At 45.1% G+C, this 17,575-nt stretch overlaps 1 protein-coding gene and 1 long non-coding RNA gene across 2 annotated transcripts in view; both read left to right on the top strand.

Moving 5' to 3' along the window:
* Positions 1-2,869, top strand: part of BUD13 (BUD13 homolog) — a 34,264-nt gene extending 31,395 nt beyond the window's left edge. The window contains exon 10 of the mRNA XM_067751104.1: positions 2,468-2,869. Within this exon, the coding sequence (XP_067607205.1) occupies positions 2,468-2,561 (94 nt within the window). The 3' untranslated portion in view covers positions 2,562-2,869. The remainder of the gene's footprint in view (positions 1-2,467) is intronic.
* An 8,560-nt stretch (positions 2,870-11,429) lies between these two features.
* LOC137230894 (uncharacterized) overlaps positions 11,430-17,575 on the top strand; it is a 270,727-nt gene continuing 264,581 nt past the window's right edge. The window contains exon 1 of the long non-coding RNA XR_010946298.1: positions 11,430-17,184. This is a non-coding gene — a long non-coding RNA (uncharacterized lncRNA). The remainder of the gene's footprint in view (positions 17,185-17,575) is intronic.

Below are 17,575 nucleotides of genomic sequence, written 5' to 3'. Positions count from 1 at the left end.
TCCTTGAGCACAGCAACTCACTTTCTATCTAGAGGAGAAGACAGACAAGTAAATAATTTCAGTGCTACTTGCTAAGTATTACTATAGAGGATTTTCAAGGTGCCTTGGGAGACTGGTCAGGGAATGCATGCTTCCTAGAGGAGGTGATACATGAGCTAAGTCTTAAGGGATGTCATTAACCAAGATAAGAAGGAAAGGAAGGATATTTAAGGAAGAGCATCCTGTATTGCAAGGTCATAAGGATATGGAACATCCTAGTGTTTGGTGGGGTGGGGGCCTGTTATAAGCAGTTTGATGTTGGATAGCAGTAAGTGTGAAATGGAGTTGTGTGAGATGGGCTGGAAAGGTAAGCAGGGGCCTGGTCACTGAAGGACTTGGAAACATTTCTGAGGAGCTTGGTGTTTACCTTAGAGGCAGAGGGGAGCCACTGATGGATTAACAGTAGCTCTACATTCTAGATAGGTGATGCATTGTAGCAGTCGTACGAAGCATTTGCAAGGCACACATTTGGAAGTAGAGAGACAAGATACAAGGTTGTTGCAGTAGATTAGGCTAAAGATGATGGAGGTCTGAACCATGACAGTGGTAGTACGAATGGAGAGAGGAGGAAGTGGGAAATTGGTTAAGTGATAAGATGGCAGGACCTAGTGACTGATTAGGTGAGAGGGAGAAAGCACTGGGTTTGGCAATAAGGAAGATCAGTAATGACTTGAGAGAGCGTTAACTCCATAGCATAGTGAAACAAAAGCCAGGTTCTAATGTGTCAAGGAGTGAATGAAAAATAAGGAAGTAGACAGTGAATAAAGACTCTTTCAAGAAGTTTATATAAGAAGACGAAGTACATGGTATTAGAAGGGAGTTTAGGGCCACTCCTTGAAATTCACCCCTGTAGTGACTTCCATGACACCCTACTTCTGGTTATTTTCTCTTATCATTTCATCTCGGCCACCTTTATGAACTTCTGTTCCTCTGTGCCCCTGCTTAAATGTTTCTCAGGGCTCCATCTGTAACCCTTAGCTGTTCTCACTCCATGTGCTCTCTTGGCTGAATCTAGTCTAGTACACCTTCACTTACCAGCTGTATGTACATGATTCCCAAATCTGTATTTGCACCTCAGTCTGGAGTATCTGGCTGTGCATTGGATTTCTCTGTTGATATGTACTTGAGGCATCTTAAATGCAAACATATTCAAAACTGAACTCATCAGCTTTCTCTACTCTAAGCGTGCTCCTACTCTTGTGTTCTGTCCTGGTTAATGGCAGCCTTATTCATCTAGTCACTAAAATTATTAACCCATGAGTCAAACTTACCTCTTCCTCCTTTGCCCTTATATAACTAATCAATCACTAAGTCCTACTATGTTTTCTCTCTTTCTGTCCCTCTTCTTTATCATTACTTTCATCATCTGTTGCATGGACCATGGCAGTAACTTTCCTGCCTTCAGTCTCCTCCAGAGTGATCTCTTTGAAATGCAGTTTATGCTCCCACTTTAAATTTATCGTTCACAAGAAACTCTACTCAATACTCTGTAATGGCCTACATGGGAAAAGAATGTAAAAAAAAAAAAGTGGATATGTATATGTATAACTGATTCACTTTGCTGTACACCTGAAACTAACACAACATTGTAAATCAACTGTACTCCAATAAAAATTAAAAAAAATAAGTTTATCCTTACTAGGTGAAATCTAAGCTTTATACTATGGCTTACAGAGCTCATTATGATTTGCCCTCTACCTACCTTTCTAACTTTGTCTCGTGCTACTCTCTTTTCATATTTGAGGCTCCAGCCATACCAGTTTGCCTTTGGTTCCCTGCATGTGCCATGCTGTTTCTTACTTTTGTGCCGTTTTGTTGCTCGTGCTATGCTCTATGCTGAAATGCCCTTCTGACCCTTCTGGCCCTCTGGTTAACTCTTTCTTTTCAGACTTAGCGTGGGGGCCCCCTTCACGAAGGCTTTGCTGACCATTCTTGTCCATCCCCCTCCCAAGTTCAGTAAGATCCCCACTCTGCTTCCATGATACCCAATGCATATTTCTATCATAATCTATGCTTTTTGTTTTAATTATTTGCTTAAATGTCAATCTCCTCCACTAGTCTGTGAGTTTATCAGGATAGGTGCTGTGTTACGCTCATTTTCATGACACAGTGCCTAGTATATAATAAGAATTCACTAATTGTTTGTGTAATGAATGGATAAAGTATAATACGTAGACATCAGCTGAGAGTGAGTTGGGCCTTTAGAGAGCGGTAAATGTTTGAAACAGTTGTCAAAAGTTTGAGAAAGAACTGAACAAGTACTAATAAGAGGGTGGATTATTCTGTCTTTCTGATTCTGTTGCTTATGTCTTAAATATTTTCACATGATTGCCTTTACTTTCCTTTTTGCTCATTAGATTGTGAACTCTTTTTTCAAAAATCAATGTTCAGTTCAGGATTCTGGCTGATGAGTATTTCTTGATTGCAGATCCAATGGATTTGAACAGAAGCGCTTTGCCAGGCTTGCCAGCAAGAAGGCGGTGGAGGAACTTGCCTACAAGTGGAGTGTTGAGGATATGTAACTTTTCTGAGGCAGTGGGGGTGGCTGTGGGTTGTGGTGGTGGACACTGGGTGGACAGACGTCCAGCTGCAACAGTCATCTGTGCTCATAATCAGGGCCCACACAGACCAGCGACTTGTTGGATGCCAGTTTTGACTACAGAAGAATATTTGAGACGTAATGTTTGGACTGAAGGACCTGTACTTCTCAGGTGTGCCGACACTGCCTATTGCTGGCTTTCAGAGGAAGCGTTGATTTCTCTGTGTCCCAGGGTTTGTTCTTGGTTAGGGTTTTCCCTTTTTAATAAACACACATTTATTTTTTTAAAATGATTTTCTTAAACGGATATTCTGTTTTGGGGAAGAATACAAGCTAATACTGAACCCCCAGGGATCTTGGAGGGTGATAGCTGGATTTCTCATTCATCTAGGAAGCAGGATGAGTACAAACTTTCACAGTGATAGCTCCTTCCTGTTAGAAAATAAGAATTATTGCTAAACTAGACTTAGGAATAGACATGGCAGTTTGGAGACATGGTGTCTGGTAAAGGTAGTGTCACAAATTAGTGGGGAAGAGATAGATAATGGTGCTCGGAAGATTGGCTTATTATATGGACACAAATAAGGTTGGATCCCTGCCTTAAACCACATAAGGCAAAGACAAATCCCAAAGTGATTTTACCTAAATGAAAGGTAAAATGCTACAGCCAATTAGAAAAAATGGGGAATGTCTTTGTGACCTTGGGGTGAGGATAAATTTGTTAAATTAGATCTCCAAATCACAATCCGTAAGGTTTGATAGCTTTGCCTACATCATAATTAAAGACTTCTAGTCAACAAAGCACCCCATAATCAAAGTTAAAAATGGGTATAGATTAGGAGAAAATATTTCCAATGTCTAAAACTGATAAAGGAATACATTTATAAGAGATTGAATGTAGAAGGAACTACTACAAATAGGAAAGAAATACAAAACACAAAATAAAAATAGGCAAAGAATATGAATATGTAAAATCTAAAGGGAAAACCAGAATGGGTAATAAGTATATTACTACTAGTAATAAGAGAAATAGAGATCAAAACATTAATGAGTTTCTACTTTGTATCTATTAGCAAAAATAAGGAAGAGACTGAATTCTCATGGGGAATGAAAACTCATGGGAAGTTTCAACTGGTGCATCCATTCTGGAGAACAAATGGGCAAAACTTAATTGAAAATAAGTAATATCTGGGATGTAGTATTGCAGAATTTTTGAGAGAATATTGTCTGAGTTTGAATCTCAGGTATGTCTTTTACTATGTGACCTTGATAAGCCACTTAACTTCTCTGTGTTTTAGTTTCTTCATCTTTGAAATGGAGATAATATTACCCACCTCACAGGTTTATTGTGAGCCTAGAACAGTGCCAGGCACATAGTACATGTCACAAAATTATTAGCTGTTGTTATCATTGTCTTCGTAATATCAAGTGTTGATAGCCAGCTTCCAGTGTGGCCCCAATGATCCCGGACTCCTGGTATTTAAGCCCTCGTGTAGTCCCCTCCTACAGTGAATAGGGCTGACCTGTGTAACCGGTAGGATGTACTGGAAATGTGTGACTTCTGAGGCTGAGTCATAAGAGACATTGAAGCATCTTCCTTGTATTCTCTTGAATTACTTGCTGTGGAAGAAGCCCGCTACTATGTCATGAGGACACTCAAGTGGTCCTCTGGAGAGGCCCATGCGGAGAGGGACTGAGGCCTCTCACCAGTAGACACACCAATTTATCAGCCCTGTGAGTGAGCTACCTTGGAAGTGGATCCTTTTAGCTCCATTCAAGCCTTTAGATGTGTGCAGCCCTGATCAACAACATGGCTGCAACCTCACGAGAGATCCTGAGCCAGAATCACGCAGCTCCAAATTCTTGACACAAAGAAATTGAGATAAGAGGAGGTGTTTATTATTTTTTAACAGCTTGAGATATAATTCACATACTATACTGTTTACCCATTTAACGTGTTTAAGTAGTTTTTAGCATATCACAGAGTTGTATAACCTTCACCACAATTAATTTAAAAATATTTTGGATACAGGGAGTTTTGTATCCATCAGCAGCCACTCTTCACTTGGCCCCGGCTCCCCTAGCCCTAGGCAACTACTAATCCTTCTGTTGCTGTAGATTTGCCTGTTCTAGACATTTCATATAATATGTGAATGGGACTATCATACAATACATGGCTTTTTGTATCTAGCTCTTTTCACTTAGCGTAGTGTTTTCAAGGTTCATCCGTGTTGTAGTATGTATCAGTACCACATTCCCTTTAATGGCTGAATAATATTCCCTTGTATGGATATACCACATTTTATCTATCCATGCATCTGTTGATATTTGAGTTGTTTCCACTTTTTGGCTATTGTGACTAACGCTGCTATGAACATTCATGTACAAGTTTTTGTATGGACTTATGTTTTCATTTTTCTTTGAGTAGAATTGCTGACTCATATGGTTAACTCCATGTTTTGCTTTTTGAGGAACTACCAAACTTCCAAAGCAGTGTATGAGAGTTCCAGTTTCTCCACATCCTTGCTGATACTTGTTTTTGTTGTTGTTTTTGGCCATGCCACGCAGCTTGTGGGATCTTAGTTCCTCGACCAGGGATTGAACCCGGGCCACGGCAGTGAAAGCGCTGAGTCCTAACCACTGGACCACCAGGAAACTCCCGCTAATACTTGTTATTATCTGTCTTCTTGATTATGGCTCTCCTAGTAGTGTGAAGTGGTATGTCATTGTGGTTTTGATTTGCATTTATCTAATGCCTAATGTTGTTGAATATCTTTATTTATCTTCTTTGGAGAAATGTTTATTCAAATCCTTTGCTCATTTTTTTTTTTTTTTTTTGCGGTACGCGCGGCTCTCACTGTTGTGGCCTCTCCCGTTGCGGAGCACAGGCTCTGGACGCGCAGGCTCAGTGGCCACGGCTCACGGGCCCAGCCGCTTCGCGGCATGTGGGATCTTCCTGGACCGGGGCACGAACCCGTGTCCCCTGCATCGGCAGGTGGACTCTTAACCACTGTGCCACCAGGGAAGCCCTGCTCACTTTTCAGTTGGGTTATTTGTCATACACATACACACATACACACTGTTATGTAGAATTCTTTATATATTCTGGTAACAAGTCTCTTATTAGATACATGATTTGCAAGTATTTCCTTTCATTCTGTGGGTGTTATTGTTTTAAGCTGCTGAGTTTTTAAGTAATTTGTTATGCAGCAATAGGTAACTGATGTATTAAGTTTGTACATACCCTGCCTCAAAGCAGTTTCCACTCCTGGCTTTATCCTTCAGAGAAACTTGCACAGATCCACAAGGAGTTACGTATATGGATATTTATCTTTATGTATCTTGGGTAGCGAGAATCTGAAAACAGCTTAGAAGCCTGTTTCTAAAGGAATTGATAAGTAAAATGTGGTATATGTATATGATGGAATATTAGAAAAAAGTCAGATGCAAGCTGTTAGGACATGATAGACTCCAGGTGAGGAAAATAAGGAATAATGAAATTTATAGCAAAAATTAGCTAAGTAAATTGAACACAGAAAGTATTTTTTAAGGAGAATTTTACACCTTAACTTACTAGAATAGTGTCCTTGGGAGGGAACAGAATGGGACTAGAATGCGGAATGAAGGAGGGAAAGGGAAACAAAAGAGGGGCCTTGCATGGATGAGTGAGATAGTGTGTCCTGACCTCAGGCATGTGATCCACTCAGTTCTTTGTGCCTGGGGCTCTAAGCACACATCCAGAGGCAAGGTCTTGCTCTAATGGAATTGACATTTAGTACCTGTATTAGTTGGGGTAGGCTAAACTGCTATGACATTCTCCAAATGGACTGGCTTACCACAATAGAAGTTTTTTTCCTCCCTCCTCACTCATGTCCAGGGTAGTTTCAGATTGGGTGAGAGGGAGGGGGATTCTCTACTCCATGCAGTCATTTAGGGACCAGGCTGATGCCAACATTAACATGGCTGCCAGGGTTGCTTTGGGTATTGCCATTTTGGTGAGCTGAGCAGAGCTTGGAGGGTTGCTTGATAGATATTGTGGGCCAGCTCTAGAAGTGGCACACAGCCATTCACATTCTGTTAGCTAGAACTTAGTTGCATGGCTGCCCCTTAATGCAAAGGAACTTGAGAAATGTGATGCACACCCAGGAAGAGGGGAAAAGTGGATGTTGTTGAGACAGAGATCCTCTCTGCTGCAATCCTGAAGAAAGGCTGTCTGCCCGCCCGCTCCCGTCCCCCATTTGAGACTTTTGTGGATTTTGTGGAAAATCCCAGAGGGACTCCATTCTCTACCTGGAGAGTCTCAGCTGAAGTCACAACCAAGTTAGGAATATCTCTTTCCTAATTGGTCAGTGGCTGTCAGAGGAGAGCTTAGGCAGAGAGATGAAGGGTAAACTTAAATTGTGTCTAGACTCAGCATTTGTGAGAGGAAGGTAGTTTTAGAGAGGAAACAGCTCAAAATAAACTTGAAGGTTCTATAGTTAACATGTGGCAGAGTTGGGACTAGAACCCAGTGTTCTCCTGGGCTCTGCAGTGCCTGTATGGTCCTTTGGTGCCTTGCTGTAAACATTTTTTAAAAAAATATTTTATTTATTTATTTGGTTGTGCCGGGTCTTAGTTGCAGCTTGCCAGCTCCTTAGTTGTGGCATGCGAACTCTTAGTTGCGGCATGTGTGATCGAGTTTCCTGACTAGGGATCGCACCCGGGCCCCCTGCATTGGAAGCGTGGAGTCTTAACCAGTGAATCATCAGGGAAGTCCCAAACATTTTTTTAAAAGGCCCAAGGTTAGAACGTTGTGGTGAAACTGGTAAAATCCAAATAAAGTCTGGAATTTAGTTCATAGAATTATGCGATTGTTAATCTCTCAGTTTTGAAAAATGAACGTAGTTAGGTGAGTTAACAGTCAAGAAATTTGGGTGAAGAGTAATGAGACTTTCTGTATTGTCTTTACAACTTTCTGTAAGTCTAAAATTTTTCCAAAATAAAAAGCTTATTTTTAAAAAAGTCCCCAGGGAATATAGGCTCTGGACACTGGATCCTACTGTAAGTTACTGCTTTTGAGTTTATACTTTCGTAAGTTATGTTAAGCCAGTCCCTTTCCTGTGAGTGGCGGTGAGCATGTTAAACTTCTAGTCTATTGTCACATCTGTTGTACACAGCTGGCTTTTATTTCCACATGGGTTCAGGTTTTAACTTCATTGTGGGGCCCTACACTGTTTCTTAGGAAGAACTCGCCTTAAGAGGCTGTTATGGACTGAACGTTGTATCCCCTCAAAATTTATTTGTTGAAATACTAGCTCCCAAGTTGATGGTATTAGGAGGTGGGGCCTTTGGGAGGGGATTAGGTCATGAAGGTAGAGCCCTCATGAATGGGATTAGTGCCCTTATAAAAGAGACCCCAGAGAGATCTCTTGCTTTTTTGGTCATGTGAGAGCACAGCCAGAAACTGGCTGTCTGTGAACCAGGAAGCTGGCCCTCACCAGACACCAAGTCTGTTGGTACCTTGATCTTGGACTTCCTAGCTTCTAGAACTATAAGAAATAAATATTTGTTATTTAAGCCATCCTGTCTATGGTATTTTTGTTACAGCAGCCTGAATGGACTAAGAGGCTCAGATACTTTGAAAATCTAAAACCACCAATTTTTTTCTTAACAAAAGAATTTATCACCTGTATTCAAGCAGAGACTGAGGTGGAGGGGAAGCAGATAGATTCTATTCTGGGCAAGCTTTGTGTTTAGTGGGCATTGGTGAAAATTTATAAATTCCTCCTCCCTCTGATTTCTCTGCCTTTTCATGTATGAGCACGGCACACCTTTAGGGCAGAGACCTCCAAGCCTGTTCAGCTGGAAGCTGACTGTCATTTCCTAGGCTGGCTACTAGAGGGCAGTGTGATACATCTTTTCTGGACTGGGGAAGCAGGGCACTGGGTCCATGCACATTTTCCAAAATAATAAGACCTAGAATCTTTCAAAGATATAGGTGGCTAAATTCAGTTGCATATTCTTCCACTTCTTATCCCTACCTTAGATCCAGAAACATAATCCTATTTTCAATATGGTAAAGATTTTCAAGAGAGAAACGTAGTATTTAGGTTTTGACCAGAATCTCCCTTACTTGGGCTTTGGAAACCTTTCTCTCCATGGAAGACTTTTTTTTTTTTTTAATTTTTAAATCATATTCAGATCCTCTTGTTCTTCTTCCTTTCCTATGCCTTCTTCAGCCTGAAGTTTAGACTTAAGGAGCAGTGAGCAATACTAAAAACTACTGAATTGTACACTTTAAAAGAGAACATTTTATGGTATGTGAATTATATCTCAAAAAATATAAAGGGCAAAAAACAGCAGTGAGCAGACGCTGTAGCTCAAATAGAATGTAATTAATTGATTTTACTGATTTGAGAAGTCTTAATGCTTTGCCATTGGTTCATTAGCAAGAGGGCAATACTCTGATCTCTTTTTTCCTCAGGTATCTTGGAACACACTGACCTAGGACACAGAGAGCGTCGTTCCTTTCTAAAGAGGTTACTCACCCTAGTCAAAGAGCTGGACTAGGGTCAGGGTGTGCCTGGGGAATCCCAGTGAGAAGGCGGAGTCGAGGCTGTGAGGTAGCTATCTTGAGGCCTGAGTTTTAAGTTTGAGTTTGGTAAGAAATGTGTGTCCTGAACTGCGCATTTTTGCAAAGGTTATTTGGGCAGTTTCTTTCTTCCCGTTTCATTTTTATTTTTAGTTTTGAGTCCTGTTTTTGGCATAAATACTTCTGGAACTGGCTTTCAGGCAGCTGGACTGGCCTGTAAAAGTAGGTAGAGAGATTATAGGGCCATGCTGCAGCCGAGTCATGATTCCCCCAGGACGCTGGCCTTTTTTGCCATATGCAGACAACATTACTGTATCTGGTAATGACTCATTCTCTCCTTTGTACCTGAATATTTTCCTCTGCTCAGTAGAGAAAGCGTGTTTGCCTCACATTCGATGCTGTTGACCTTGGGCTTACACAGGTTCACCCTTTCAGAAAACAAGGGCATGTAGGAGGTCCTGGTGGTAGTTTGATTCTCATTTGGTGCCTGCGAACCCCTACCCTTGGGAGGGGGCAGAGAGCAGTCAGCTGAAAAAGGAATCAGTCTTCCTCTTCCTGCGTGTTACGTTCAGCACCCTCTGTCAGCTCAGGAATTACAAGGAGTCACAGGTGAAACAATGTCTAGTGCTTAGTAAGCAGGGCCTGTTTTCTTTTTCTTTTGGCAAGAGAGGGTAACTTGCTCAGAATCGCTCTGTGCAATAGAAAAGAGCCAGGATTTAAACATCACACTCCTCTCTCTGCAGTTCTCCCCCCATCCATCCTCACCCTAATAGCCAGGTAAGAGGCGAAGGGAGAGTCCAGGGGGTGGTGTCCTACCCACAGGAAGGAGTACTTACCAGGGCCTTCTCATAGCCTCTGTGATGAGGATCTCCACGGCATACTCGGGGCTGAGTTCCACAGTCCTGGAAGAATTGCTTGCTGGCAGTTTCAGCTTGGAGCTTGGCTGTGAAGACCCTGAATGTACTAGAGGGGTAGTTAGCCTTGACCCTTTCTTCCAGGGATTGGGGAGGTAGCAGATAAGATATCTGGGAAGAGAGGAATGCATGTCTGGGGAAATAATGATAATAAAATAATGCTGATGATTTTAATGGCTATCTTTTGTTAAGTACTTACCACGTGTCAAGCATGTGTTAACTGCATACATACCTCACCTCTGTGGTCAGGGAGAGATCAGAGTCTGTAAGTGGCTGCAGATTTGGGAGGGCCAAATTTCTGGATTTCCCAGGAAAAGTGGCGTTGGGGTATCCTGGCCGGGTAAACTCTTTTTCTTGTTCTCTGCACCCCCTCTTGGGATGAGGGGTAGCTGGAATCTTTACGTGACCCCCTTTGGCAGAGAGCTCAGGCACTTCACCCTGGTCACTGTGTCTCTATTAGACTTGGCAGCACTCTTCCCACGCAGGAAGGCATCTCCTGCTTCGGCCAGCTCGGCTTCTGATGTTGATGCGTAGTGGTCTGCCAGCCAGGAGCGGTGACCTTCCACACGGTCTGGTTGTAGTTGCTGCGTGGGGTAAAAGTATTTCTATAGGTCAGAATCCATATCTATGAACCAGTCCAGGGATGCCAAATAGAAGGGCACCGGGCCTCTGCATGCTTTCTTTGCCTGTCATTTGTGTGCCTGCCTAAACTGTACAGTGTATTTTCAGGTAATTTCAAATGAAAATTTATTTCTTCTCTGAAAACAAAAATTTAATTTATTTTATCTCCGTTTCTTTTCACACTCCCTGGTTATCATACTAAGACCCGGCAGAGAGGATGTGACACCTGCAGCCGAAGGATAGGGCAATGGAGACACTTTCTAAATCACCCTGTTAGGCAGCTTGAGGCTACATTAGAAAATGTGGTCTTGGGAAACAGGAGCTTGGACGTGTGTTTGCTGAGGGGGCAGGGAGAGGAACCGTTTCATTGCTAGGTTAGTGTTCCTGGTCACTTCGGGGTGAAGATTATCTTTTCATCTACCACCTTGGAATAGGATGGCTGTTTCTGTAACACTTGTGTAACATTGTGCACATATTACTGACTTTGGGTTGGAGCTGGGCCTTCTAATGTTCACGGATGAGTTAGAGGTATGTAGAGGGCCATTCCAAGCCCCAAGGAAGCAGGCTTTAATAGGGGAGAAGCTAAGACAAGGTTGGGCAAGTGGGATGTCTGATTCTCTATAGTTTCATGGGTACTGGATAAGCCTGGCTACTCTACCTCCTGGCTTGCAGTTAGAGTTCACGTCTCCCAGGATGCGTAGGGCAAGAGCTGACCCCCGCCCCCCCGCCCCGTTATGAACAGCATGCAGTTTGTCCTTGCTCAAAACGTATGTGAGATGAGAGGACTAAGTTAGTCTGAACTAGATGGAGATCCAAGATTGTCAAACAATTAGTCCTTTGCTCTGTTGCCTTCTCCAGCTTTGTCTCTCAGTTGGACAGATGACAGTCTGAAGTTATTACCTTTGTCTTGGGAAGTAGACCCCTCCTCTGGCCCTTCCCCCTACAGCAAACTTACAGTAGGTTGCCCACAGTTCTGGTTACTCTCTTGATCCCCTGGCTGCTCTTGTCTCGGTCAAGTTTGAGGACTTGATTCCATCCTGGGGCTTGGAAGTCACTCTGATACTGGTTGATATACTCCATGTAGACTGGATGCATTATTAGTGCAATTTTTCTGCCCTGAATGTGAACTGGGAACATCGACTGACCAAGAGGAGGGTTCTGGAAGGAAATCTGATGAGTGGTAGTCATGTAGTAGTCACCTAAGGGGAGTGAGAAAGTGTGCAGAGGGTGTCCTCTGTGTGGGAGAGGCATGAGATTAAAGGTGGGAATCTGGACCCCAGCAGGCTGGACCTCCTGCACAGCCGGCTCAACTTGACTGAGCCTTTAATAATGGGAATAGCAGATCCCAAATATATCCGCATTGCCTCCTCTACACCTCTGACCTTCAGAGTTGTCTCCCCAAGACCAGAAATAGAGAGTCATTAGTGTGGAATCCCAGAGTGGCCTCCCAGCCCCTTTTGGATCACCTGAGCTTTGAAAGCCTGGACTGCAGGGCTGCCTGCTTGTCCAGCCCAAACAGGAAGGAGAAACATAGGCTGGGTTGGGGTAGTGGGTATGGTGCCCTCCCAGAGGGGTCCTGGCTAACCATGGAGCCAAATATTGCCTGCAAGGCTCTTGAAGGGAGAGGGCTGGGGTACTTGCTGCTTATTATATTCTCCTGGGTTGGTGGTTCCCAAGCCTGGGATCCGCCTCGGGGACGGGAGTGCCCTTGGGTAGGGGGAATTAGGTAGGTTGGGAACAGAGGGGTCAGTTTCTGCTTTATGCAGAGTGCCACTCCTCTATTCCCTATTACCCTGCACCCCTCCAGGCTAAGTCTCACCTGAATGGGAGGGTTTCTCTCCATGGTAAGTTCAGGGCTTGTAACATTCTTCATAGGTTGTACTGAAGTGAATCCATGGAGACTTGCTGGGCTGGCCGAAGTAGCCTAGATGTTGTGTCTGGAGTGGAGCCTTGGGAAGGGGCTTCAGGCAGTATTTACCATCTCCTGGGGCTATTTCCTCCTGGGCTTCTGACTCCTGCAAAGCAATCCCCTACTGCTGCTTGCCCATCACGGGAAGTTCACTTCCACCTCTTTGTTCAGAGGGGTGCTTCTTATCTTCCCCTCATTAATAGTGGAAGTTGGTGGGAACCAGCCTCCTAGAGAGGTCAACAAACTAGGCAGGTGCTACCATCTAGCAAGTTACTTAAATTCTCTAAGCCATGGGCTTCCCTGGTGGCGCAATGGTTGAGAGGCCGCCTGCCGATGCAGGGGACATGGGTTCGTGCCCCAGTCTGGGAAGATCCCACATGCTGTGGAGCTGCTGGGCCCGTGAGCCGTGGCCGCTGAGCCTGCGCGTCCGGAGCCTGTGCTCCGCAGTGGGAGAGGCCACAACAGTGAGAGGCCCGCATACCACAAAAAAAAAAAAAATTATCTGAGCCATAATTTCCTTATTTGAGAGGATTTGAAATAAAGTAGCATAGTGCCTGGCATGTAGTAGGTGCTTAATAAAATATCAGTATCTTCTCTTAAAATGGTATTATTAAGATATTTCGAGTGGTGCCTGCTGCATCAGTGGCATGTGCCCCTGTTGACTCCACTCTTACCGCACTCTTGACTTTACCTGAACAGCAGGATGGCTTTTCCTTGGCTGGGTTTGGTGAGCCAGCATCTCTTGCTGGGTGGGATTGAGGGCTGTGCCATTTGAAGAAGGGTATTGAAGTGGATGGGGTCTTCTGTCCCCAGGAGAGGGGGTGTCTAGAGCAGGGGGAGGAGTCGTGATTGGCCTAGTCCAGTGATTCTTCCCCATCTACCTCCAGGCAGCCTTCCCTCACCCATTACCCGACTAAGGGGAGAAGTGGGCCACTGCTGCTGATGGTATGTCCAGACAGGACCCAGATTTAGTTTATTTGTGGTTGGATCAGTAAGAACTGGTGGGGGGCTTTCTCTGTAGGTAAGGCCATATGGCATTTCAAAAGCAGTTCTTCTCAATGAGTATTTCAGCTCTCTTTTTGTTTTTTGGGTATTTTTTGGCTTTGAGAGTAGTGCTGGCTGGCGGAGGGGTGGCTTACAAGGAGGATGGGTAGTGGTGGACTCACTGAAAGGTGGGCGGAGCTCCAGATAGGCGGCTACCCTGCTCCAGGGCTTGGCGCCTTTGCTGTGGTGCCTGTGTTTCCTAAGGGGCAGAGGAAAGAGTAGTCTAGGAGCGCAGGAGGATTAGAGTCATGGATTTTGTTCCCTCCCTACTTCTGAAGCTGCGAGGAAGGATACACCCCTCGGGACCTGTGGAAGCCCCTCCAGTTCCTCAGAGAGAGAGGAAGGTGGTCTCTGCATTGGCCACACAGACACAGCATTTGAGTTTCAAGGGTGGCAGATTGGGAGAGGGGGTGCTGCTGCCCTTTTAGAAGCACCTTTTTGACTGGTGAATAATGAACATTTTTGACCGGCCAGTGTAAGATGGACAGGCAGGGTAGGGTATGTGGTGTCCTTAGGATGGAGAAAGGGGCTGCCAAAGGGCCGTTTAACCTCTGGTTGATACTGAGAGGCTGCAGTTACAGTGGGGAGCGGGTAATGAGAACTCTGTGGGAGGACTGCCTGCGAACCATCGAGATCCGGGTGAGCCCTGAGCCAGAGTAGTACCCAAGACAGGAAGTGTCCTGTGTCCTCTTGTCAGCCCTGCATTGGAGGACAGAGCAGAGAGCAGGACCTTTGAGGACAGGTAGGGGAGTGGGTGGCAGTCGTGTGAGAGGGGTGACTGGATACTCATCCGCAGTCACAGAGCCCGCAGAGGGGCTGCAGGTGGGCACTTCGGCGCATTGGCTTTCTGGGCCACGTTGGCACTAGCTTCTCTGCCCGGCCCTGTCCTCTGTCCCCCGCTCCTGAGTGCCTGTGCTTTGGCATATTGGTGTTGGTTCTGAGCTCTGATGGCTTAGAGTGCTGTGACTCAGAGGAGGCAGAGGCCGCTGTGTCCCTAACAACAGACGCTGCGGCTGCAGCTCGGGAGGGGGTGGGCATGGGCCTGCTCAGGCCTTGTGTCTGCCGCCAGCCTCAAGTCCAGCTCTGGATCTCCACTGTGTGTGTGTGAGCCCAAGCTCTGGCCCTTCCGATGCCTGTCCTTTCCCGCCCCCATCTCCACCCAGTGCACGCGTGCACACGTACACCCACACACCAGCTGTCGTCTTGAGACAGAAGGCTGACTGGCGTCTTGTCAGCTGTATAGATTTGCCAGTGGCTGCCACTCTTCCACAACCTGTAATCACAAAATAGGAATCTCAGAGTTGGAAGATACCTTAAAGGACTTCTCTACACTACACTTTCCCCACACCAATTAATTTAAAAGTATTTTCCATCAACTTATTAGCTCAACTGCTGTCCCAACTTCTGGTCCCATGGAGATGCAGTGCTAATTATCTTAATCCTAGAATCAGAGTTAGAAAGTGTCATAAAGAAATCTAATCCTCACACCCACTCCAGTACTGGAGTTCAAAGGCAAATCGTATTTCTGGGAAGAGCCACTCATACCTATGTTTAAACACTTTGTGTCCTCTCACCACCTCCTGGGACAGAATGTATTCCATTCTTGGGCAACTCCAGCTCCTTTCAGTTTTATTTCCTGTGGCTTCACCATTTGAGTTATTCATCTTGGGGCTTACAAAAACAGACTAATAACCCTTCTCTACCTGACAACACTTTAGATGTGTTGGGACACATTTTTCTTCCCATGCCCTACCTGCTTCCCTCCCAGGAGCCATAAGGTTAAGGTAATAGGAGGAGAGCTATGTATTGAAACTTGTATAAGAAAGGAAGCAAGTCGATCTGTGCATAATCAGGTAGTAGGAAATTAATCTTCATACATAGTTTAATTGTATTTATAGATGCTTCACATAGGGCCTCTTCCCTCCCCTCCACACCCAATCCAGCAGCAGAACCAAGCATGACAGCCCAGCTAGAGGCTGACAGGAGAGGAAGAGGTGGGAGGAAAAGGATGAAGGACTGTAGGAGAGGATCAAGGGGGTCAGCTGAAGGGGTCTGGAGGCCTGTTCAAGTTAACCTTGAAGGGTGGTCTCAAGGTGGGTCCCAGAGTCATAAATAAAGATCAGGGGAAACCGAATGGGTTAGAGGAACTATTCCTGAACACTGTCGTCCTGCAGGCACTGTGTGGGTTGGGCTGTACCACATGAACGTGAGGCAGGGACCCAGGGAACAATCTCTGGGATTCATCGTGCTGGAGTGGCTGACAGTAAGACTCTTTCCCCCTTAATGTGGCACCTCCTGTGTGATTAGGAAGTAATGTCACAGTTGTGTTGACATTAGAAGAAAGCTGCTGGGCATATCTGACTTTTTTCCAGTTCCTTTGACCATCCTTATAATGGATGATTTTGAGTCCCATATTTTCTTCTCTGAACTCACTCCAGTTTGTTGCCGTCTGTTTTAAAGTACAGCAGCTGGTGTGAGACCTGAGGCTCAGGGTATTCTGATCAGAGTACAGTAGGACTGTCACTTCCCTCCATGTAGATCGGGTTATATTGTAATCAATGTTATTTGATAATCAATGTCATCAGTGTTGCATTGCAATCAGTGTGTTTAAGACCGAATTAGCTTTCACGGTGACCACATCCCACCATTGATTACCACTGAGCTCACTACTGTCAGCAGTTCCCACAGCTCCTTTACACATATTATGAGAGAGGGAATGGGGCCATGTTGCCCCCATCTCCACGTATGCCGTTGGTGTTTGCACTTAATGTGATTACCTTCAGTATCCAAGAGAAATCCCACTTTCTTGTTCTGCTATGCTTTCTCAGCGTGCAAAGTGGTAGGATGGTGGTCCTTGTCCTGGTTTTGCTTGGTGCAGGAGAGGAGGCTGGAATGAGGGTTACTGGGGCCCATTTCTTCTCCTGACGCTCAGACTAGCCCAGCCAACATGGCCTCATGCTGGAGAGGAGCTAACTTCTGAGTCTTTTGGGGAGTCTTTTGATGTGGACTAAAGAGAAAGTGTTGACAAAAGCAAACTCAAGCAACCACCCGAGGTGCTGGGGGACCCCCAGGTTATGGGGCAGGGGCTGGAAGGGCCTGTCTTCCCAGTTCTGCTTCAGAACTCAGAATGCAGACTCGTTCTACTTCTCCCAGGGTAGAGTCTGCTCGCCTTTTCAGCCTTTCTCTGAGTTTCCATGGTACTTTGTACCCAACATTCAGCATGCTGTTTTGTGGGTTGTAAGCTCCTATGGCCAGGACTCTTACTCATTTTCTGATTATTATTTTCTTATTCAGGTCTCTTATTCACTTTCAAATCCCCAGCTTGTAGGCCGAGGCGTTACACCTCAGAACTAATAATAGTTTTCATTTATTTAGGCTACTATGGGCCAGGCCTCTCTATACATTAATCTCATAAAAACCCAATAAATTTGACACTGATATTTCCATTTCGCAGATGAGGAAACTAAGGCTAAAGACCACAGAGCTACCAAAGCCTATGCTCTCTGTCCAAATGAATGAATGAATGAGTCTTGAGGGGTTGCTCTGGGTAAGAACGGACCACAGTGGGTGCTCTGGGCTGGGCTAACTGATTGTCATGTCTGCAGCATGAAGTAAATGCCTAATTAGCACATGGACATCCTGTCAGATATTCATGGAGTGGTTCTGCCAGCCAACCCAGGCCCAGTGACAGAGAGTCCGTGGCTTTTGTGGGGACAGGGTGTGGGAAGCATGATTATCCCAGTGTCGGCAGGGGAGACCGAGGACAGGAACGTCCTCCAGGGCCACATGGGAGGCCGACAGGACGAAACCCTTGCCTGCAGGTTGTGTCCAGTATCCTCAGCGTTCTGTCAAGGTCCCTTGCGCCCTGACCTGTGGGCCCCTTCCCTGTGGACTCTCTGGACTTCTCACTCCCCTTGGTCAGATGCCACTGGTTCAGG

This window comes from Pseudorca crassidens, chromosome 9 (assembly GCF_039906515.1).
Source record: "Pseudorca crassidens isolate mPseCra1 chromosome 9, mPseCra1.hap1, whole genome shotgun sequence".
Lineage (NCBI taxonomy): Eukaryota > Metazoa > Chordata > Mammalia > Artiodactyla > Delphinidae > Pseudorca > Pseudorca crassidens.
This window is presented reverse-complemented; position numbering and strand designations above follow the sequence as displayed.